At 38.3% G+C, this 23300-nt stretch overlaps 1 protein-coding gene and 1 pseudogene across 7 annotated transcripts in view; both read left to right on the top strand.

Annotated features, from left to right (window-relative positions):
- Positions 1-22387, top strand: part of Arel1 (apoptosis resistant E3 ubiquitin protein ligase 1) — a 47350-nt gene extending 24963 nt beyond the window's left edge. For 4 of the 7 annotated variants that reach the window (XM_078050551.1, XM_005321237.5, XM_013356864.4 and 1 more), the window contains 16 exons: positions 374-611; positions 5213-5382; positions 5710-5890; positions 6088-6335; positions 7930-8007; positions 8793-8934; positions 9056-9177; positions 11197-11272; positions 11766-11875; positions 13130-13309; positions 13488-13613; positions 16328-16457; positions 16539-16597; positions 19012-19101; positions 19522-19697; positions 19802-22387. In XM_078050551.1, the coding sequence (XP_077906677.1) occupies positions 374-611; positions 5213-5382; positions 5710-5890; positions 6088-6335; positions 7930-8007; positions 8793-8934; positions 9056-9177; positions 11197-11272; positions 11766-11875; positions 13130-13309; positions 13488-13613; positions 16328-16457; positions 16539-16597; positions 19012-19101; positions 19522-19697; positions 19802-19904 (2229 nt within the window). In that variant the 3' untranslated portion in view covers positions 19905-22387. Of the gene's footprint in view, positions 1-161; positions 250-373; positions 612-5212; positions 5383-5709; positions 5891-6087; positions 6336-7929; positions 8008-8792; positions 8935-9055; positions 9178-11196; positions 11273-11765; positions 11876-13129; positions 13310-13487; positions 13614-16327; positions 16458-16538; positions 16598-19011; positions 19102-19521; positions 19698-19801 lie in introns of all 7 variants that reach the window. The other 3 variants (XR_013439134.1, XM_078050553.1, XM_021723778.3) reach the window with 3 other exon arrangements.
- On the top strand, positions 9186-11190 carry LOC101956726 (rRNA-processing protein FCF1 homolog pseudogene; annotated as a pseudogene).
- Positions 22388-23300: the final 913 nt, after the last annotated feature.

The raw sequence follows: 23300 nt of genomic DNA, 5'->3' as shown, positions 1-23300 counted from the left end.
AAGTGCTGCTAGTCTACTGCCTTCCATTTTTGATTAGTATTGGTAATATTATAGATAGGTCTGGAAAGAACAAGAAGGCAGCATTTGTGGTTCATAAATGTCAAGTCAAAATTGGTATGTTCTTGATTCAGCGGTGTATTCTACCCCTGTCCTCTGAACAGGTGAAGAATATGTTCATGACTTATTGATTTTCTTTGGTGTGCCGAGGGAATTTGTCTCTGTTTCTGTGAGCAGAACTGTAAGAAGCAGGTAGGCACGGGGGTTTATCAGTATGACCTTGGCCGGCTACTTTCTCTTTCCCCACTCTCTTATTACACCAAAAATGTTTTTCTCCTCTGCTCACTAACAGGTGCCCCTCTCCTCTCCTCTACAGTTATTTTATAAGAACGGGCAGCCTTTCCCTGCACATCGGCCTGTGGGACTAAGAGTTCACATCTCTCATGTTGAGCTAGCAGTGGAAATTCCAGTGACCCAGGAAGTCCTTCAGGAGCCCAATTCAAATGTGGTAAAGGTGGCCTTCACTGTACGCAGGGCTGGGCGTTATGAAATTACAGTGAAGCTTGGTGGATTAAATGTGGCCTATAGTCCCTACTACAAAATTTTTCAGCCTGGTATGTTCTTTGTTGTTTTTTTCTCCTTCCATTCCTTCTTTGGTGTGTTGGTTTTTTAGTGAGATTTGAGGGATTGAACGTAGGGCCTTATGGTTATCAAGCATATAGTTTGCCACTGAGCTTTAACCCTTTACCACCAGATTTAATTCACATGCCATAAAATGCATCCATTTAAAGTGGAGAGTTTAAACAGGCATGATGGTACATGCCTGTAATCCCAGCAAAGTTGGGATGCTGAGGCGTGAGGATCACAGGTGGGAGGCCAGCCCGGGCAACTTAGTGAGCCCCTGCCTCAAAATGAAAAACATAAAAGGGCTGGGGATATAGGTCAATAATAAAGCACTCCCTGGGTTCAATCCCCAGTATTGAAAAAAAAAAAAACTATTAATAATAATAATACATGTACAATTTAATGTACACAGTTATGCAACTATCACCATAGTCAATTTTAAAGCATTTTCATTATCCCCAAAAGACTCATTATCAGTCATTATGTCACCAAATCCCCAATCCTAGATTTCTAAACCATTTATCTATTGCTTCTGTAGTGTTATCTACTCTGGACATTTCTTGTAAATGTAATCATAAGATACATGGGTATTTGTGACTAGATTATTTAACAATATAATACTTCTAAGACCTACCCATGTCATAGTGTGAATTAATTCTTCATTAATTTTGTTGCCAAGTAATCCAGTATATAGATATACCACATTTTATTTATCTATTGGTAAGCTGGTGGGCATTTGAGTTTTTTTCCACTTCTTGACTAAAGCTCTTGTGAAATTTTGTGTAGATATAATTTTTTAAAAAAATTTCTCAAGGAGTAGAATTGCTGAGTCTTGAGCCTAGCAAGTTCTTAAGGGCTAAGGGCACCAGAATATGTAGAAAATAAATTCTTCTGATTTTTGAAACCTTTTCAAGTTAAAGCGTCTTGATACGAATCCCACCCTTGCTGCCAGTATGCTTTACTTCTCCCTAAAGAGTTTCTGTCCATGCTTCTGGTATCTAAGGAATGGAGGCTTTATCTCTACCCTTTTTTCCTCTTGTGTCCTTTATGCCAGATAACAGATGCTGACTGACATTGAGGTCCATCAGTATAATCTCTTGACTCTTGGTTTGCAACATACATGTTTAGTGTATTTGGGGCCGGGGGGGGGGGTGGTGGTCTTGTACGCCTGTCTTCTTTCAAGAAGCTTCATTAGATAATGGCTAGTTTGGTATCCACAGAAATGTTAGGACCATGGCTAACTTTGGGAGTCAAACCTTAAGAAGATTGGTGTATCTTTTCTTGACTGGTTCTCATCTTGCTTTCTTCTGCAATAGAAGGCTGCTCAGAACAAAGTAGCTCCCAAGCCATCCCTCTATTTGCTTCCCTTGAATGCCTCACTCTGGAGACTCCTTTCCACATGAATTAGCACCTCACCTTCTTGCCTCCAGTGGAGAATAATTTCAATTGTTATGATATGTACTAACTTGGTTTTAATTAACATTTTTTGAGATAATTGTATATTCACATGCAATTACAAGAAATAATAGAAATCTGGTATATCCTTTACCTAATGTAACATCTTTTTTTTTTTTTTAAGTTGTAGGTAAGTCACAACACCTTTGTTTTTAATTTTAATTTTATGTGGTGTTGAGGATTGAACCCAGGGCCTCACACCTGCTAGCAAATGTTCTACAACTGAGCAACGACCTCAGCCCAGTAACGTCTTTCAAAACTATAACATGGTATGATATAGTACAATATCACAACCAGGTTTTTAATATTTTAATGACCTCAGCCCAGTAACATCTTTCAAAACAATAACATGGTATGATATAGTACAATATCACAACCAGGTTTTTAATATTGATACAGTCAAGGTACAGAATGTTTTTATCACCCTCAAGGATCCCTCATGTTGCCCTTTTGTAGCTACACCATTTTCCCTCCTTCACAGGCCTGTTTCTTTTTTATTATTATAATTTTTTATTTTTAGTTGTAGATGGACACAATGCCTTTATTTTATTCATTTATTTTTATGTAGTGCTGAGGATTGAACCCAGGGCCTCACACATGCTAGGCAAGCGCTCTACCATTGAGCTACAACCCCAGCCTCCACAGGTCTTAACCCTTGGAAACTCACTAATCTGATTTTCATTTCTATACTTTTGTCATTTGAAGAATGTTATATAAATAGAATCAAAAGGTATGCAACCTTTTAGGATTGGCTTTATTTTCACTCAGCATAGTACTCTGGAGATGCAACCAGGTTGTTGAGTATATCAGTAGTTAGTTCATTTTTATGAGTAATATTCAATGATATGAATATTTAATTATTTATCCATTGAAGGACATCTGAATTGTTTTCAGCTTTTGACTGTTGTGAATAAAACATTCATGTATAGGTTTTTGTGTGAACATAAGATTCTATTTCTTTGGTATAATGCCCTGGAGTGTAATCGTTGAGTTGTATGAAAATGAATGGACATGCTTAGTGGATTTTTTTTTTAAGTTGTATTTGGACACAATATCTCTATTTTATTTATTTATTTTTATGTGGTGCTGAGAATCAAACCTAGGCCCTCGCACATGCCAGGCGAGTACTCTACTGCGAGCCACAATCCCAGCCCCACATGCTTAGTTTTTTAAAAATAAAATTTCCAACTCTTTCCAGAGTGACCTATCACATTTTATATGCCACCAGCAACATTTGCATAATCCAGCATCTTTGTGTCCTTGCCAACATGTAATATTGTCACTATTTTTTATTTTAGTCATTCTGATAAGTATATGCTATCTCATTATGGTTTTAATTAATATTTCCCAAATGGTTTAATAAGGTTGAACATCTTTTCATATGCTTATTTGCCATCTGTGTATTCTCTTTGGTGAAATATTTCTTTTTGTCTTTTGCTGATTTTCTAAGTAGATTTTTTTCAATGTTGAATTTTGAGAGTTCTTTATATATTCTGCATACCAATCTACAGACTGTATGCAGACCATCATTTTTGAGTTTTGATTACTGTAGTCATTTCAAGTCCTAAAATTGGAAAACTGGCTCTTTTCACTTTATTTTTACAAAATTGTTTTGGCTATTTTATTTCCTTTGCCTTTCCTATGAATTTTGGGATAATGTTGTCTAAATCTATAAATAATTCTGGTGGAATTTTAATAAGAATTATGTTAAACCTGTATGTCAATTTGGGGAAAATTGACACCTTTACAATGTTGAATCTTCCAGTTAATAAACATGATATTTTTCATTTAAGATCTTTGTTGTTTTTCTCTTAAGCATTTTGTAGTTTTCCACGTGTAAGTCTTATACCATGTTTTATCAGAATTGTGCCCCTTTCATTTTTTTTTTTGCCATTGCTCACACATTTTTTGATATTCATTTTTCATTTAATACTTTTTATAATACTTTTTTATAATTAATTAAAAATCTTTATTGATTCATGCTTTCTAGAAAAAAATGTAATTAAATCATCAAAGGCCAATACTTTTCTTTGCTCTAAATACTAAACAGTTTTCTCCACCAAATATCATAATGTATAGTTTTATAGCTAATTATTCTGTAACAGCTGTGATTCTCAAACCTTTTTTCCCCCAAAACACTTCTTAAAAATATAAGATCTTAGTTGCAAACAGACCATAAGTAGCAATTTAAAAAATCAGAACAGGCAAAGCCTTACTCTTATGGACCAAATCACCACTGAGCTGATTTCAGCCTTTCAGGCTTTGTTCAATGGGTCTGCACTATCAGAGGTGTCCCACAAATATTCTCAACATCACAAGGGCAGATGCTGATGTTCTGATGCTGCAAAAAACACAGGGCATAGAGGGGAGACCTTGCCAATTTAGTTTAATTTGACAAGAGTTTTCTTTTGCACTTCCTTCATCATTTTCATCTTTTTCCTTGCTGTTGGTATCAATAAAATAATTTTTTTTTCATTCTCTCTCTCTCTCCTATTTTTTCTTCTTTATCTTTAAAGGTTTCTTTATCTTGTGTGGAACTTTTTGTCTCTTGATAGTCAAAATTTTCATCTATTTTTTGCTTTGGCCTTTGAAACAAACTCATCAGATATTCCTAGTACTTTTCATTTTCCATTTATTATTCTTTAAAACCTCTGTACATGTTAAATTAAGAGAGTACTAAACTCCCACTAAAGTGTTCCACACATTTAGTGAAAGCTTGATCTTTTATCCTGGTCATTGTATGTTCTCACTACAGCCCAAATCCAGACAATTTTATGATACATGTTGGTAAAATGTGTTCACGCATTTTTAAGGCCTATCTCCTCTGTTCCCTGTGGAACTTTAGTACTGTATTTTTAACTCTTAGTTCTGTTTCTCCACATTTTAATTTTGTTTAGTTCTGGCAGTTGTTAGAATTTATGAAAATGAGTCTATAAAGTTCATTTGAATTAGTGTATTTTCTTTCCTCTTCCCTCCTCTTCATTGTGTTTTAATTGTCCCTAAGAATTGGGAGGGGACTCACTAAGTAGTTCTTTGTGCTTTAAAGAATATCTTTTCTATCTCTAAATGTTAGAGATAGAAACACTTGCCTAGCACATGTGAGGCACTGAGTTCAATCCTCTATTATCTCTTCCAGGAATGGTGGTTCCTTCCAAGACCAAAATTGTGTGCCATTTTTCTACACTTGTGTTGACCTGTGGGCAGCCACACACCCTTCAAATAGTGCCCCGAGATGAGTATGACAACCCTACCAACAATTCTACATCCCTGAGAGATGAGCACAATTATAGTTTGTCCATTCATGAGGTAAGTGGCCTTTTTCTCCCCACTGTCTGTTTTGACAAGAGTAGGCTCCTTCTGTCATTCTCACCTTTTCTTTCTTTCTTTTTTTTATTTAATATTTATTTTTTAGTTTTAGGTGGACACAATATCTTTATTTTTACATTTACATGGTGCTGAGGATCGAACCCAGTGCCTCACGCATTCAATCCTCAGCACCACATAAAAATAATAAAATAAAGGTATTGTGTCCATCTACAAATAAAAAATTTAAAAAAATTTAAAAAGAGTAAATTGCCTTGCAAATAGGAAAAATAGTACATTTTAAGTAATGTTTTGTTTTTTTTCCCATAGCTTGGCCCTGAAGAAGAGGAGACTACTGGAGTCTCTTTTGAGAAGTCAGTGACATTGAACAGGCAGACTTGCCAGGTTTTCTTTCGACTCACCCTGCATTCTCGTGGTTGCTTCCATGCCTGCATTTCTTATCAAAATCAGCCAATCAATAATGGCGAATTTGATATTATTGTCTTAAGTGGTGAGTTGGAAGCTGTGATTTGGTGTCTCTACCCTCCTCCCCACTGCCACTTCTTTGTGTGTCTGTAATCCTGTCCCACCAAACAAACATTTGATATTTGAACCACACTTGGCTTAGTGTGCTATAGACTAAACACTTAGAAATAGGCAATTTTTTCCTCCCCTTTTACTTTAAATCTTATCCTTGTTATGCTTCAGAGAATGAGAAGAATATTGTTGAACGCAATGTGTCCACGTCAGGAGTGAGCATTTACTTTGAGGCTTATCTTTATAATGCTACCAACTGTACCAGCACACCATGGCACCTCCCCCCCATGCACATGAGCTCTTCCCAGCGCCGACCCTCCACTGCTATTGAAGAAGAAGATGAAGACTCACCCTCAGAGTGCCACACTCCTGAGAAGGTGAAGAAACCGAAGAAGGTGTACTGCTATGTGTCACCAAAGGTTGGAACACCCCATTTTTGCATTATAGTCCTTCTACTGTAATTGAGATTTAGTAACAGTAGCAACAAAATACCAGTCTGAGTACTGGTGGGGCAGGATCATTGACTTGACTTGAAGGGTTTGGGGATGCTGCTAAGAGAGGTTACTGAAAGTGGAGCAGTAGATTGATATTTGTTTGGAACTAGCCTAGATCTCTGTCTAGAGGGGCTTTGTGCCTTGGCACTGTGAGCATCTGTCTGTGCTGCCTTTTGATTGCTTCAGTGGAGAATTTTCAAGACATGGCTCTGAGTTGTAAAGAAAGCTACTTTTAACCATTAAGAAGTTCTCACCAGTATAAAAATCACTATTGGCTCCTTGTACTATGTTGAAACAATTTGGTCTTTTATTCTGTGATTTGTGAAACCTCAATAAATGGATGTCACATCAGGCTCCAAGATTGGAATAAAGAAATTTTGGCAGAGACAAGAAGGTGAACTTCCCAAGCCCCTGAGCTCAGAGATGCTTTTTATAAGCGTTTCATTTGAATATTTGTATTTTCTTAGTAAGTTCTCATAAAAATGAGACTCTGTTGAAATACCCTATTTTATCCGTTTAATCTCATAACCAAAACTGAGTTCAAATTCTGTTCTTCATTTAAAAATCTAGCCTTTATTTGGACTAGAAGGGATAGTAATGAGGGAAATGGATGAGGTGAATGAATGAAATAAGACTGGCTTTGAATTGATCATTGTTAAAGCTGGTTATGGGTTCATTATATTGTCTTCTCTTTGGAAAATATCTTTAAATCAAGAAAAAAAATCTGATCTGCCTCATGTTCATATAATAAGGTTTTTGTTTTTTTAGATTAAAGAACTGTTGCATTGTCTTTTCCTTTTTTGTAAATTGCAAATTGCAAATTGCATAGGAAGATTGTTCTTTATCCTTGCATGGAATATTTTGGTGAACTTTTTGTGTGAGCTACCCCCAAAACACACATGCATTACTATCCTCTTGCCTTTCCATCCCTGGCAAATCCTTGGCCACCCAAGGAGGAGGAAAGTAATGGGTCTGGAAGACTGGTATGCCTGTCTGGACTTGAACAAAGTCATTCTGACCAGCACTGGTCTGAGTAGGAGATTCGGATTGTTTCTGGATAAAATGTTCATCACTCTGATCCCAGCTATTTCAGAATTGTAAGACTTGAGTTTTAAGGTTATAAATTGTCTCTGTGAAATTTTATGTCATTGTAATATTTTTAATTTGCCCTTTTGGCGGGGGGTACTAGGGATGGAACTTGGGGTACTCAACCATTGAGCCACATCCCCAGCCCTATTTTGTATTTTATTTAGAGACAGGGTCTCACTGAGTTGCTTAGCGCCTTGCCATTGCTGAGGCTGGCTTGGAATTTGTGATCCTTCTGCCTGAACCTCCTGAGTCTCTGAGTTTAATTTGCTTTTTTAGAGGTAGAATCGATTATTTATTTTAGTACTAAGTTAACCCTCTTTGTCCATTGAAGAGGCAGGTTATCATGAGAAATACAGAAACTTTGATATTTGAATTAAAATACCCAAATAGGGCCATCACTCACTTTGTTTTCTGTGTGTTGATTCTCCAGCAATTCTCAGTGAAGGAGTTCTATCTGAAAATTATTCCCTGGCGCCTTTACACCTTTCGAGTATGTCCAGGAACAAAAGTAAGTTGGACCTTACATCTAGTTCTTGCTGAGCAGGCTTCAGCTCTTAGGATGTTTCAGGCCACCTCCCAATCTTCCCCACTCCCCTCACCCCCACCACTAGGGCTTTCAGTGTTTTTGGAAGTTCTCCCTGTACACAAGGGATTCATTTCCAAATAAAGAAAGGGTTATCTCCTCACTTAAATGGCACAAAGAATATATAAATTCTAGAAGGACACGTGCCTACAGAAACAGAAATTAGCAGCAATTCGGAATAGTTTACCAGTTACCTTTGTCTCTAGGACTAAATTCATACAGAAGGCCTTGGTAACTCCCAGTATGCTAAAAAGCTCATTCTTTTAAAAGAAACATTCTCTCATATATTTTCTTAAAAGTCTTTTTTTTTTTTTAACTTTTCTGGGCTTTTAGAATATAAACTTTTATCCAAAGGTTTGTTGTATATGTTGTTTTATAAAAATCACTTTCCTCTAGGAGTTTGGAGTAGCAGTTTTTATTATTTTATATATCCTTACTACTTTCGCCCTTCTTATATTTTATGTTGGAAGGTCTATAGTGCTGATTGTAATCCTTACTTAAGGCAATTTCTGCAACTCAAATAATTTTAAATAAGATTTGAATTGTAGAACATTGAGGTGAAAAAAAGGAGATGTACTCCTGGTTGGTGCTCACTCAGAGAAAGCAAGTTTACCTGCTTTTTTGCTGGTATAGAAGGGTAGAAATGTGGAAAGATTTTGCTGGGATTGAAGGCTTTATAGATTAACTCTTTTTTTTTTTTTTTTTGTTAGTTTTCCTACCTTGGCCCTGACCCTGTTCATAAGCTTCTCACACTGGTTGTGGATGATGGCATTCAGCCTCCTGTGGAGCTCAGCTGTAAGGAAAGGAACATTCTAGCAGCCACTTTCATTCGCTCCCTGCATAAGAACATTGGTAAGATTGGTATAGAGATTCAACTGGGAAGGTAGCAGTGCCAGCTGCCTTTGAGTCCCAAGGATATAAAGTTCATATACCTGTTCATGAGGCTCTGATCATGGATCTTGCTGTTCTTCAGGAGGCTCTGAAACCTTTCAGGACAAGGTAAACTTTTTCCAGCGAGAGCTTCGGCAGGTACACATGAAAAGACCACATTCCAAAGTCACTCTGAAGGTCAGCAGACATACCTTGTTGGAATCGGTGAGTAAAATTTCATCTCCATCAACAGATGCCAGAGTTTTCCAACTAAAATCCTCTTTAATAATATGGTTATACCTTGAAGTTTTTTTTTTTTTTTTTTTAATGAAGCCTAAATTTCTCTTTCTTAAATATATCTATTAGAAACTGTTTGCTCTTCTCTTTGATTATGCTAACTTTGGGGCAGTTGTTGGAGGTATTTTACCAAGGGGAGACTAGGTGACACATTAGCTTTCACACCTGTTAGGTAAACTAGTTCCTGAACACTCTCCTATGTAGGGAGGTGAAGTGGTTACAGAGGATGTTCCTGTTATTGAATCCTTAAAATAGGTTCTTGTTGGATTACAAGGATGTGATTTTTGTTGTCACTCCGGTCTGATGGAAAAGGAACACCTGACGTGTGTCTGTCTCCACCATGCAGACACTGGCATGGATCTAACATTCCCTGGGAATGAGAAGGCTTAATTCCTGTCCAGAAAGTTTTTGTGGTGTTTGGCTCTGGTAGGTGTGACTGGAAACCCCTTTTCTCAGCCACACTCTCCATGTGGCATGGCTCACTGCCTGAACCTTGCCTTGTGGATAAAGATATCTAGTGAATAGATTATACTTTACTGAAACTCATTGGTTCTCTTGCTCATGGCTTAATGATTTGAGTCATTTTTTTCTTCCTGTAAGAGTTTTTTGTTTTTTAAAAATTCATGTGTGTTTTTATTCTAATTATGTATATATGACAGCAGAATACATTTTGATTCATTGTACACAAATGGAGCACAACTTTCCATTTTTCTGGTTGTTGCAAGAGTTTTTTCATTAATAAAATCAGAATTGTTGGGGTGTATGGCATGAACATGGGAAGGTGAAAGAAAGCAAGAAAGTATGCACTCATGAAGCAAGTGCTTAGTCTCAGAGATGAGAGGCTTAAAGAAAAGAATAGATTAAAAACTTAAAAGAAACAAGAGGAAGTTCTCAGTGCATTGAAGGAAAGAGAAGTCAACACCTTTCCTGCTTATTCTTCCAATACAGTATGCAGCTGGGCCCACCTTATCACATCCTGGTTGTTACCAACTTTATTAACTTTTCCATTAACACCAAACTGGACTTAGTGCAGTCAACGATGAATTGTCTACCAAGTGTATCTCTCATGTAACTGTGTAGTGGCTGAAATTGAGAAATTGGGGCAGAAGTTACCAAGTGGCTTTGAGGATGGCTAAGGATGCATGGTTTGAACAATTACCATGCACACACAAAGCAATCTATGGGGATGACTACTTAGTACAAAGAGTAACTCGGTACAAGTGTTACATCATGACCACATTTGAACATGACCTTACATGAAGAATCTGGAAGATCCCTGGAATTCCTATCATGTACACTTCTAATCATAGATACGACATGGAACAAATACCAGATGATCCCCCTCCATTTTTACAAAACAAAGTTCCTCTGTCTTCCTTCGACCAACTTTATCTATTGCCAGTTGAGTAAACATGCTATAGCACAAATTATTCTATTCATCCATTTACTCTGTTTTGAGCTGAGTATGGTTAAATATACTCACTTCTTGATGCTTTTTGAAAATGATATTTTGCCTCATTTTTAAAAAATAAAAATAAAATGAGGGTTTTTAAAAACAATTTCAGTTTTCCAACAAAATGATGGTGTAAAGACAAAAAAAGTATTTTTTAAAACCTTAAATTTCTGGGGCTGGGATTGTGGCTCAGTGGTAGAGCGCTCGCCTAGCACGGGCGGGATCCGGGTTCGATCCTCAGCACCACATAAAAATAAAAGGCATTGTGTTGTGTCCATCTACACCTAAAAAATAAATATTAAAAAAAAAACAACCTTAAATTTCTTCTAGAGATCTGTGCATTTTAAATGTAAGATGATGTTACAAAGCTTATTTCTACTAATCTCCTCTATATAATAGTGGTGGACAGTGGCAATGCTCTTGTGTTTTTGTCTTTAGCATCCAAGGCTGCCAACCAGTATTCTCACAGTTTCCCTCCTGTCACTGCTTTTCAGTCTTTGAAGGCCACTCGAAATTTCTCCATCTCAGATTGGAGCAAGAACTTCGAAGTGGTTTTCCAGGATGAAGAAGGTCAGTTTTGAGATTTCATTTCATCTTTTGAAACTCTCCTCCCTAATCCCTTTTTCTTACTTCTCCTACACATACAAACAAAACAACTTAGCTTCCAGGAGTCAAGGGAAAAAAAAAAATGATCATGTTTACTGGCCAGATGGCATGGTGGAGCTTGTACAGCAGAAACATAGGGATTGGAGGAAGAGCTCTAAGAGTTTGAACCAAAAGGGCAAAGTAACCATTGCAGAAACAGGAAAAATGTCCATCTCCTAGGATCTCTGATCTTCTGTGTTTCCAGTAGCTTAGTGACCAGAATACTTTTTTCCTACAGAAAGCGATGGGATTTCAAAAAAAAAAAAAAATCTATCATTTAGGTGACTTGCAGTGGAGATACAGTAAAGTAATGGAATGGAGGGAATGTGGAGAGCATAAAATCACCAATAAAGGAACAAAGATGATAAGAGGAGGGAGATAGGCTTCTCTTTTCATTAATTTTCATTATACTTTTCAGCTCTGGACTGGGGAGGTCCTCGGCGGGAATGGTTTGAACTGATCTGCAAAGCATTGTTTGATACCACCAATCAACTCTTCACCCGTTTCAGTGACAACAACCAAGCATTAGTGAGTCTGACTTTCCCCTGGGTGGGTGGAAAATGGAACATGTAATGTATACGCAAGGGTTTGAAATTTTGAAAATCTTTTAACCCGTGTCCTGTTCTTAATTTTGCTACTTACAATATGAGCTAATCAGGTTGCCTCCCTCCTAATTGCCTTCATTATTTCATTTATAAGATGAGAGAAAATGAAGACAGTTGAATATTACTTAAGCCACTTTCTCAAAACATACCTGAAGTGGGGACTGGGGTTGTGGCTCAGTGGTAGAGCACTTGCCTAGCATGTGTAAGGCACTGAGTTCAATTCAGCACCACATATAAATAAATAGAATAAAGACCCATTGACAACTAAAAAATATTTTAAAAAGACTACCTGAAGCAATTGATTTCTAGGCTATATTTTTGACTAGGTTGAGGTGTTAGGAGTAAAATGTAGATTTTTGGCTGGAAGAAGTTCTAGTTCAGTGAAAAGACGACATATCACCCACTGATTAATTTCCATACTCAGCCAGGGACCACAAACTTAATACAAGATTCTTTAGTAAAAATTCTTATTATTTTTTGAATATTTTTTATAGTTGTCAATGGACCATTATTTTATTTATTCATTTATATATAGTGCTGAGTGAGAATCAAACCCAGTGCCTTACATGTGCTAGGCAAGTGCTCTACCACTGAGCCACAATCCCAGCCCTCATCCTTATTTTTTATCCTTCAGTCACTTTAAATTACTCAGTAGTGGCTACCAAAAGCCCAGTGTCATTAGTTGAGCTCTTTGATCCTTACACTGGAATTCTTGCTCCCCTGGCATGGTGTGTTAGTCAGCTTCCTGTTACTATAACAAATACCTGAAAAAATCACCTTGTAAATAGAAAGTATGTATTTTGGCTCACAGTTATGTAGGTTTTAGTTCATGTTTTGTTGGCCCCATTGTTTTTGGACCTATGTTAAGGCAGCACATCATGGTGGCAGTGCATGGCAAAAGCAATTACGTCATGACCAAGATAAGCAACAGACCAGTTTGCCACAATACCCTTCAAGTGCATCCCCTACTGACTTAAAACCTTTCATTTGTCCCCCCTGTTAAAGGTTCTACTACCTCCCAGTAGCACAAAGGCTGAAAACCAGTCCTTTAATATATAGGCCTTTGGGGAACGTTCCAAATCCAAACTGTAACACATGGAGTTGGGGAGGGAGGGTCTCTCCAGAACTAGGCTTGGGGAAAAATAGCCCAGGACCTTTCACTTTCTTTCTTTGACAGGTTCATCCTAATCCTAATCGCCCACCTCACCTGCGCCTGAAGATGTATGAGTTTGCAGGGCGGCTGGTAGGCAAGTGTCTGTATGAATCCTCTCTAGGAGGTGCCTACAAGCAGTTGGTTCGAGCCCGTTTTACCCGTTCTTTCCTGGCCCAAATCATAGGACTACGCATGCATTACAAGGTAATTACCATCTTAGGTATGCATTTTCTACTAAGACTGACTGTCCATAAACTCTGAGATCTCTTTGCCTGGGCTGATTATTTTTAAGGTTCAAGGAATAAGTGATTTCAAACAATTATAAATTTTATTTCTGGGCAAAAGTGAGTTTATTTTCGGCTGTGTCTTTCTGTCTCCTCAGTACTTTGAAACAGATGACCCAGAATTCTACAAATCAAAAGTTTGTTTCATCCTCAACAATGACATGAGTGAAATGGAGCTGGTTTTTGCAGAAGAAAAATATAACAAGTCAGGTCAATTGGACAAGGTAAGAAAGAAGACCAAAGCCTGTGGGTCCCCTGTTCCCCAGCTCCCTCTAGAGCAGTGCTGTCTAATACAACTTTCTATAGTAATGGGAAGGTTCTAAACTTGTATTGTGTGTTAAATACACGGCACGGCTAGTGTGACCACATAACTGAATTTCTCATTTTAATGAATTTAAATTTAAATAACTCTTATGTGGCTAGCAGTTGCCGTCAGATGATGCAGCTTTCAAACATTGCACCCCACAGTTTATGCTCTTAGCCCTTTTTTGGGAGTGGGGGGGTGGTACTGGCGTTTGAACCCCAGGGCCTCACACATGCTGAGAACACACTTTACCTCTGAGCTTATCCCCAGCCCCAATCTCAACTATTTGAGTGAAGTAAGAAACAGATATGCCTATCTATTCCACTTGTTCCTGCTTTCCAGTTGAAAAAGAATTAAGTGGTAATGAAAGACTCACTGCATAAGCAGATTTGGAAAGGATATTGTCTTCATCAACATTTATCAGTGGTGATATAGATGATTCCTATTTTAACACAACGCCTTTGTGAAAAGTTTTTATAAGGAAACTATTGGCCAGAGGTATTTTTGAGGAAAATGTGCTGTTGTTTACATTATGGGTTTAATGATAAGTGATGAAGCTAAAGTTACAGTGATTCATAATTTTAAAAAGTTGTGACCAATGGTACCACTCTACTGATAGTCAGATATCCTTTCTGAATATTGTGGGAATGTAACGCTTTGTACACACGTAACCCTTTGTACATATGGGATCAGAGCCTGACTTCCTGAGCCAGCATAACAAGAAAACTAGGGTCAGTAAAATACTGAATTATGGTCTTCAGGCCCAAGGGACAGCATGGTAGGAAAGGCATGTTACTCCACACACATCAGGGATTCTTATGGATTAAAAATGTAGAAATTTCTTTCTTTCTTTTTTTTAACTTTCAGTTCATGATAGATTTCTTAGAATGTAACATCATGATGAGGATGGAACATTGAAATGGGAGTATATATTTTACTGATTTTTAAAACTTTAAAAAAATCAGAAAAACGTGAACAAATGCTACATTTAAAATGGGTAAAATAACATGAATTCTCAAAGAGGATGTCCAAATAGAAATAAATATGTAAAAAAACTTATTAAACTTTGCTGGTAATCAGAAAATTATAGATAAAACCAAATTATAGGGGCTGGGGTTGTGGCTCAGTCGTAGAGCACTTCCCTGGCGAATGCGAGGCACTGGGTTCAATCCTCAGCACTACATTAAAAAAATGAATAAATAAAGTAGGAAAATTGTGTCCAACTACAACTAAAAAATATATATATGTATTTTAAAAAACCAAATCCAAATTACATATATTATACAATCAGTGAAAAAGATAATACCAGGCATTGGTGAGAATGTAAGCAACAGGAACTCTTATATATGAATATAAATTGGCACAGGCATTTAAAAAAACTGAAATTATCTAATAAGCTAAACTCTGATACCTTATGATGCAGCAATACTACTTCTAGGAAAATGTAGAATTTTTTTCTATTATTTTGTGTGAGTTTCTGTTATTTTGTGATATTTCTATTCTGTGAATAAGTACTTTTATCTAGTAGCCTAAGAAATAAATGGTTAAGATTTAAGGTTTACATTAAATGAGATAGCAGGCTGGAGTTGTGGTTTAGTAGTAGAGCGCTTGTCTAGCATGTGTGTGAGGCACTGGGTTTGCTTCTCAGCACTACGTATGTACATTCATACGTACATAAAATAAAGGTATTTTTTTAAAAGCATCTTTAAAAATATGAGGCAGCATGATATCATCAGGATCTTAAAATCTGATATTATAACTAAATTGAGACTTTAATTTATCTATGAATATATATATATACACACACACACATATACTATATATTAGCACATATATAGTGTGTATATATATATTTATATATATATAGTGTGTGTGTGTATATAGTATGTGTGTGTGTGTGTGTGTATATATATATATATATATATATATATATATAAAATATATGTATATGTATATGTTATATACAATATACAAATTTTCCAGAGTGGTAATTTTAAACTGTACCTCAAGGATTCTTTAAGTGCCTTTTAAAGTTGTTTATTGAAGGATACAAGTTCTGTTTGAGAATCATCTAAGTTTATTTGATTTTTTCTTTGCATATGAGGAAAACAGGGGTCCAAATAGTTAAGTGACTCAAGTTATGTAGCAAGATAGCATCAGGACTGGGATTAGAATCCAGTATCTCTAAGGTTCAAACTGTGGCACTTTCCACTAATTCACCTTGGAGAACTTGTGGAATCAACTATCCCCATCTTAAAATTTCTGAGACATAAAAGGATTTCTTTGAGAAGAGGTCTGTAGTGGTTTAATTTTAGATGACAGATTAAAATTTAGTAATAAGAAACCTTAATATCTTCCTGTTGCATGACCACTACCTGACTGGGTCAGAGAAGACCTCACCCGGATACCCACTTCAGAAATAATAGTTGGTAGAATATGGCAGCAGTAGTAGAAGCCTTGAAGCTTAGTCATGTGAAGTGAAAGCAAGTGTGTTAAAAAGCTGAAAACACAGTGGAAACTTGTGGTTGGTGCTGATAGAGTTCAAGGGTTTTATGTGTATGAAACATACCAGGCACATAGCACCTTATAATCTAACATCCACAGCCTCTCCTTATCTTTTTCTTCCTATTTCAGGTTGTAGAACTCATGACAGGTGGAGCTCAAACCCCAGTCACCAATGCAAATAAAATCTTCTATTTAAACTTGCTGGCCCAATATCGACTGGCCAGTCAAGTGAAAGAGGAGGTGGAACATTTCCTAAAAGGTGGGCTTCTATTTCCTCTTGGCCTTGAGTTTAAAATGTCTGTATCCTTGGTGTGGCTTTAACTTGGCATATTTGTTTCAGGCTTGAATGAGTTAGTACCTGAGAACCTGTTGGCCATTTTTGATGAGAATGAGCTCGAGGTAAGTGCTTATAATTCAAACCCCTGTTATAGAGAGCATGCCTGTAGGAACCAGTGTGCGGCACCTCCCGTTATGAGGTGCAGCAAGGAAGCCCTTATATACAAGAGTTGGGCACACTTTTATCACTCTTCTATTCATTGACCCCCTTCTCCAACTTTTTAAAAATCTAAATGTGAAAATCAGAAAACAGTAAATAGTTAATTATTTTTGAAGAGTAATTATTAATATTTATTTATCAAATATTGATATTGGTTAATTTGAATAATTGAATAATAAGAATGTTAGTATCATATAAAGTCTTCATAAAATTTTTCAGGGACATTTAAGGGATAATAGAATGTATTTGTTAGGTATTTATTGAGTGCTTCCTGTATGCCATGTATTTTGAGTACTGGGGAGATAGCAATCAATGTGAGATAAAGTCCCAGTCCCCCTACGGCTATAATCTAGTGAAGAAGGCAAACCAGGAATATGGTTGTATTTCAAAGATTTGTACCAGAACATTGTATTTATTTTTACATATAATAGAAAATATATTCTTATATCAAATTCTATAGCAAGAAAATTTGGCTATAAGATAGAAAATACCATTTTTACAATTAGCCAAATTAAAGCCCATATAGGTATGCTCCCCAAATCAGTTTGTCTTTATTTGCTGCTCACAAATGACACATAGAGTGCAAATTTTTGGTTTTAACTTTCCATAGCTTTTATGAGGAGTATATTTCTACAAACTTTCTTTTTTTTTTTTTTTAAAGAGAGAGTGAGAGAGGAGGGGGAGAGAGAGAGAGAGAATTTTTCATATTTTATTTTTTAGTTCTCGGCGGACACAACATCTTTGTTGGTATGTGGTGCTGAGGATCGAACCCGGGCCGCACGCATGCCAGGCAAGAGCGCTACTGCTTGAGCCACATCCCCAGCCCTCTACAAACTTTCTTGAAGGGAGGAAGTTCTTTTATTTATTTATTTTTTAGATATTTATTTTTTAGTTGTAGTTGGACACAATATGTTTATTTTACTTATTTCTTTTTATGTGGTGCTGAGGATCGAACCCAGCTCTACCACTGAGCCACAATCCCAGCCCCGGGAGGAAGTTCTTTTAAAATGGGGAAAGAAATGTAGTTTCAGGTGATCTTGCATAATTCTTATTAACTGAACTGTCTTTGAGAATAAGAATCAAAGTCTTCTGCAGTTTTTCTCACCTTTTGTGCCTTCACATATGGAAACCATACAAAAGGAATTCTTAGTTGGGCATGTGGCACACCCTGTAATTCCAGTGACTCCGGAGGCTGAGACAGGAGGATCTCAAGTTCAAGGCCAGCCTCAGCAACTTAGACACTGTCTCAAAAAATTTTAAAAAGGGGCTGGGCACGACACTCATGGATTCAGCTCCTGCTACCAAAAAAGGAAATGAAGCGAATTATTTGTGTCTCACCTTAAAAGTTTCTGATAGACTTGTCACCAAGTACTGTTATTTTGGTGTTGAGGAATAGCTCCCAGTATATTTTGTTTTATCATGAAGCAAAGCTCTTGTAACAGCATGTAAAAGTGAGTAGAAAGGAAGGACATGGTCTCTTCCTACTCTTAGCCACTCGTTTATTTAATAAGTTCTTTTTGAAGGAGCCAGGGCTCCGTGGGCTTTTCTTGCCTCATGATTAGGATGTATCATTCTTTATAGATGTTGGATGAATATTCACAGTCTGCTAAGTAACTTGCTGGATCCTGAACCAAATTAGGACATCAACAAGATGTTTAGGGTTCTGATGTCATTAATGTTCTCATTTTTTGGCATACTTTTAAATTTATATGATCAAGCAGAAGCAGGACCTACGGGAATGTAGTAAGAGTTCAGGCCACAAAAGGATGGAGCCAAGTACAGTGCTGGATGCCTATAATCCCAGTGACTCAAGAGACTGAAACTGCAGTAACACAAGTGTGAAACCAGTATGGGCAACAAGATCTTGTCTCAAAGTTAAAATTGGAAAGAAAAAAAAAAAAAGCAGGGAGCTGGGAATGTAGCTTAGTAGTGGAGAGTCCCTGGGTTCAATCCCTAGTACCATCAGAAACCAAAACAAATTAAAAAATGGAGGCTAAATCCTGAGAAAAAGGAAAGACCATTTGATAGATTGATAAAGGGGGCTAGTGATCTTCATCAAAGGGGAAGGACTTGTTTTTACTCTCTTATATTCCTAGGCTAAGTCCAGGGCAGACTATGTCAAATTATGTAAGTGCATAGTTTAGAGATTCTCATTCAGTAGTTCTAGAGTAGGATCACAGATAGTATTCTGGCATTGTGACCTCACCTCTGTCTTTCTCCTGGTGTTTTTTTTTAATCCAGTATTTGTGTGTTAATAAATAATTTTGACTGTGTAGTGGGCCTTTGTCCTTCTTAACACCCGATCATCTTTCTGTAGCTGCTGATGTGTGGGACCGGAGACATCAGTGTTTCTGACTTCAAAGCCCATGCAGTAGTTGTTGGTGGTTCATGGCATTTCAGAGAAAAGGTAAGTGGGCCAAACTCCTTCAGTTGGATTTGTGCCATGTTGTAAGGAAGAAATTTTAGAAGAAAGAAGTAGAAGAGTTAAAGTGTTAGACATGTTGACTGGGAAGAAATGATATATAGGACAGACAGTTAGATGTCCAGGCAGAAAGGAGCCCTGATTCTTAAGGGCTGGAATGCTGACTGCCACTTAAGCAGTAATTTGGAAATGCAAAGGAGTAGAACCAAGCAATCAGTGATTACCTTCCTGATCATTTTACAATGTTCCTACAGAGGTTGCCAACTCTGGCATCTCCTACCAGTTTCCTTATAGAACTGTAAACTCAGACACAGCCCTACTTCAGGGTTATCTTTTCCTTTCCCCAAATATCAAATCTTAGACTGTGTACCATATGTAATTCCAGTCATGTACTCTCCCTGCCAGGTCATGAAGTGGTTTTGGACTGTGGTTTCCAGTCTGACCCAGGAGGAGTTGGCTCGACTACTTCAGTTCACCACAGGCTCTTCTCAGCTACCACCTGGAGGCTTTGCTGCCCTCTGTCCCTCATTTCAGATTATTGCTGCTCCAACCCACAGCACACTACCTACTGCACACACATGGTATGTATCTGACTTGCCCTGTGTACGCCCTGGTTGGGATTTATCTTTCCAGTCCTTGCCAGTGTTTTTGGTTGTGTGAGTCAATCACTTCTCTTCCTTTCCAGTTTTAACCAGCTGTGCCTCCCTACATATGACTCGTATGAAGAGGTGCACAAGATGCTGCAACTGGCTATCAGCGAGGGTTGTGAAGGCTTTGGCATGCTCTGACCACTCTCCTGCAATCTACTTGGCTCCCATGCTCTATGGAGCATTTGAGCACATGTTACAGACATAACCGCTGATCCTAACACACATAACCATCAACCAGAAGATGCCGCATGCTTCCCTGTGTCTGGAGTATTTTGTTACCACAAGCCTTTTTCTCCCCCTTCCCTGCCCATATCTACCATAGGCCACTTTGACACGGTACCTAATCTGAGCTCTCTGGTAAGTCATGAGAAGAGGACCATGCTGCTTCCTCTTGTTTGGTCCTTTGAAGACCTCAGTAGCTGTATCTGCCTCAGTGGCTGGGGGAGATAACACACAGGCTTAGCTTTGTTGGGAAACTGGTGTTGGAGAGCCTTAAGTCTTGTCTCGCTCCAGCTTCTTTGCTGATGCTCCTGTGAGGTGCCCTCTTTGACCCTCACTACTGGACCAGACTGATACAGGAGTCCTTCTCCTGGGTGGGATGATCCTCTGCTTGCCAACAGCCAGTACAAGCACAGATAGAATGTGGCCCACAATCCTTAGGTTCCTTAATTTTGTCCTCCTGCACATTGGCAGGCATAGGCAAAGGCACCAGATTTCCTCTGCTGAGGACTGATAGTGGAAAAAGAATGATTTTTTTTTTTTTTTTTTTGTGATGTCAGAACTGAAAAAGGCACTTTTCCTGCAGGCAATTTTAGAAGTGATCAGTAATCTACAAAGAATTCTGTAAGCTTTTTCCTGAATTTGAGCCAGTGAAACAAGCAGTCAGACCGAAGAATGTGAAGGATAGCTGGGCTTAGCCTCCAGTGCTTGGTGTGATTCTCCCTTATGGTGAGGGACATATCTAGGTGCATGTTGGCTTAAAGACTACTGATGCCTTTCCCTTAGTTTGTTCTTTGCACTGAGATATGACTAGGCCTACCTCCTGGCTTCTAAGTTACATGCTATGTTAAAGAGGTGGAGAGTCTTTAGTGTTCTGCTGAAGAAGATTTGGTAGCAAATGACAAGGATAGTAAGAATATATGCCAACAATCTCTCATTTTCTCTGCTTGGTGTTCTCTGACAGCACTGAGGCAAGGGAACAATGATCACAGATTGCTGGGGTCAGGCTACTGGGGACAGATCTGGAGGAGATGAGACAGTAAACACCTAGTATACACCATCCCAGGTTCTACCCTTCACTCCATCAGTTACCAGGAAGGGGAACCAAGGAGGGAGGAAGCTCTATACTACTGTTGAGTGATGATTGAAGAAAACCTGCCACTGTCTCTTGGAAGATGACAACATCCATTTTCATTACTGTTTGAATACAAACAATTTTAAGGCTCAAAGTCGCATCAACTTCCCAAATTTCAGTTTTTAAGAAGGCTTTGCTTCAAGCTACCATTCCTGATGGGGGCACTCACCTCAGAATATTACAAGCCATCTTTATTGCCAAAACCAGCAAGTACACAGACTCCTGAGACAAGGCAGGACTTGTGGCAATGCCTTGGCCTCCTAGAAACCGTCTGAGCCCTCCTGTTCCCAGGGATGAGGAACAAGCCCTCCTGAGCTGCTGCAGTTCCCGCCTGACCTCACTCCTCTGCAGGCATCATTTGTCCTTTCTTGGCATGGGTGCTGACCTCACTCATCCTTGGGGTCCAGGATATGGCATCAGGACCTCGTCACCCCAAGATTCTCCATGCCACATGGTCACTGCTCTCCTCAGGGACCAGGACAAGGTGCTGCTGCTCGTCCATACTTTTCCCATGGGATATGTTCAGGAAAGTTTAGTCATCACCCTGTCACCCTTGGGCCCAAATGGGGGTTTCCAGCTGAGGCACATGGACTTTTGCTGCTTTGGGCAGTTTTCCTCTTCTGGATTCTTCATTCTCCTCTCCAGCAGCCCTCCAAAGACTGATTCTGGGGATTGAGTTAATTTTTTTGGCTAGATCTGTTGTTTTAAGCTCTAGTCATAGCACTTTTTTGGAATATCCCAAGCACCATTGCAGCCCAACTTGGGCTGCTACATCCCCTGTGGTGGTTCATGGGTACCAGAGTCTTTGTTTCACAAAATCCTTTGGTACTGTTGTGGTTTTCTATTCCTCCAATTTTATCCTCCCCTACTTCCCCTTCTAATTATGTTTAAAAGCACTTTTGCTTTTTTTTTTTTTTTTTCCCTAATCCTGCTAGCCAATATCGGGGGGAAAGTACAATATGCTGGAGAGAAGTAATAGTGTGTTATTTGGGGGGTAATTTTCTATTCATGTTTCTTATTTTGATCATTTCTTTTGTTTATGCCCTGGTAGCCTAGCTGCTTGAGGCCAGCTACCCCCCTGGCCTTTTAGTGTCCTTGAAGGAGACCAGGCCTCCAAGTGAGCACAGGGAGTGTCCACATGGTTTCAGAAATTTAACAGAGACCAATCCTTGCTGCCCATTTGTCAGGCCAGGTGAAAGGGCCAGACATTTGCTGGTAGTGATGTAAATATTTTGTACATTAAATAAATGTCTAAAAGAAGAACAAAGGAGCAAGTGACTACTTTTGGGTGGAGATTCAGGGATTAAACTAGAAGATGGAGAAGGAAAAACATTTACACATGATTTTGCATTTCCCTGAAAGCAGGAAGCAGTAGGCTCAGGGTAGAATGTGCACCTAGAACCCTGGCCCGTCATGCAGCTTGTTCTTTCACCCTTCCCTGGTACCTGTCCATAGGGCCAGGCAGGGCCACCCTGTTTATTCTCTCATACTGCCATCCAGTGGGACAAGTATTTGTAGTCAGCAGCTGAAGAAGAATCCAGTTCTGCAGAAGCAGTGGATGTCTGTTATCAATCTCCAAACATGAATTTGTTGTTGGAGCTTTCTGATTTTTTTTTTTTTTTTTTTTTGGTGGTGCTGGGGATCAAACCCAGGGCCTTGTGCATTCAAGGCAAGCACTCTGTCAACTGAGCTTTATTCCCAGGCTGATTTTCATATCTTAACATTTATTTCCACTATCCCTGTTACCTTCCCATAAGGGATTTGGGTTTAAAAAACAAGACTATTGCTCCTAAAAATTTGTAACAAGTGATAATAGTTCTCCAACCAAAGTAAGCTTGGAAGAGATAAAACCAGACCTCTGATTTGAGCCTAGAAAGAAAAATTTAGGAACCCAGTTTTCTTGGATTAGGAATCTTGTACATTCCCAATCTGGAAATCAAAACAATCCCTTTTAGAATTTTTGTTTCCCCCCTTTGGAGTACAGATTGTTTTCACCCCCCAGATCTATGAATTGGAATCTTAGCTTGAAATCTAATCCATTTGAGTGCATTCTTCCACCTCATTGAGCTCCTTGAATGATTTGTCTTGAAAGACAAAGTTTTATCCTAACTTTATATTTTTCAGTTATTTATAGTCCTACATCTTTTACACTTACTGCTTTTCTGGCTTTGAATAGGTCA

Source organism: Ictidomys tridecemlineatus, chromosome 5, assembly GCF_052094955.1.
Source record: "Ictidomys tridecemlineatus isolate mIctTri1 chromosome 5, mIctTri1.hap1, whole genome shotgun sequence".
Lineage (NCBI taxonomy): Eukaryota > Metazoa > Chordata > Mammalia > Rodentia > Sciuridae > Ictidomys > Ictidomys tridecemlineatus.
The sequence above is the reverse complement of the archived record's forward strand: the minus strand, read 5'-3'. Positions and strand labels throughout refer to the sequence as shown.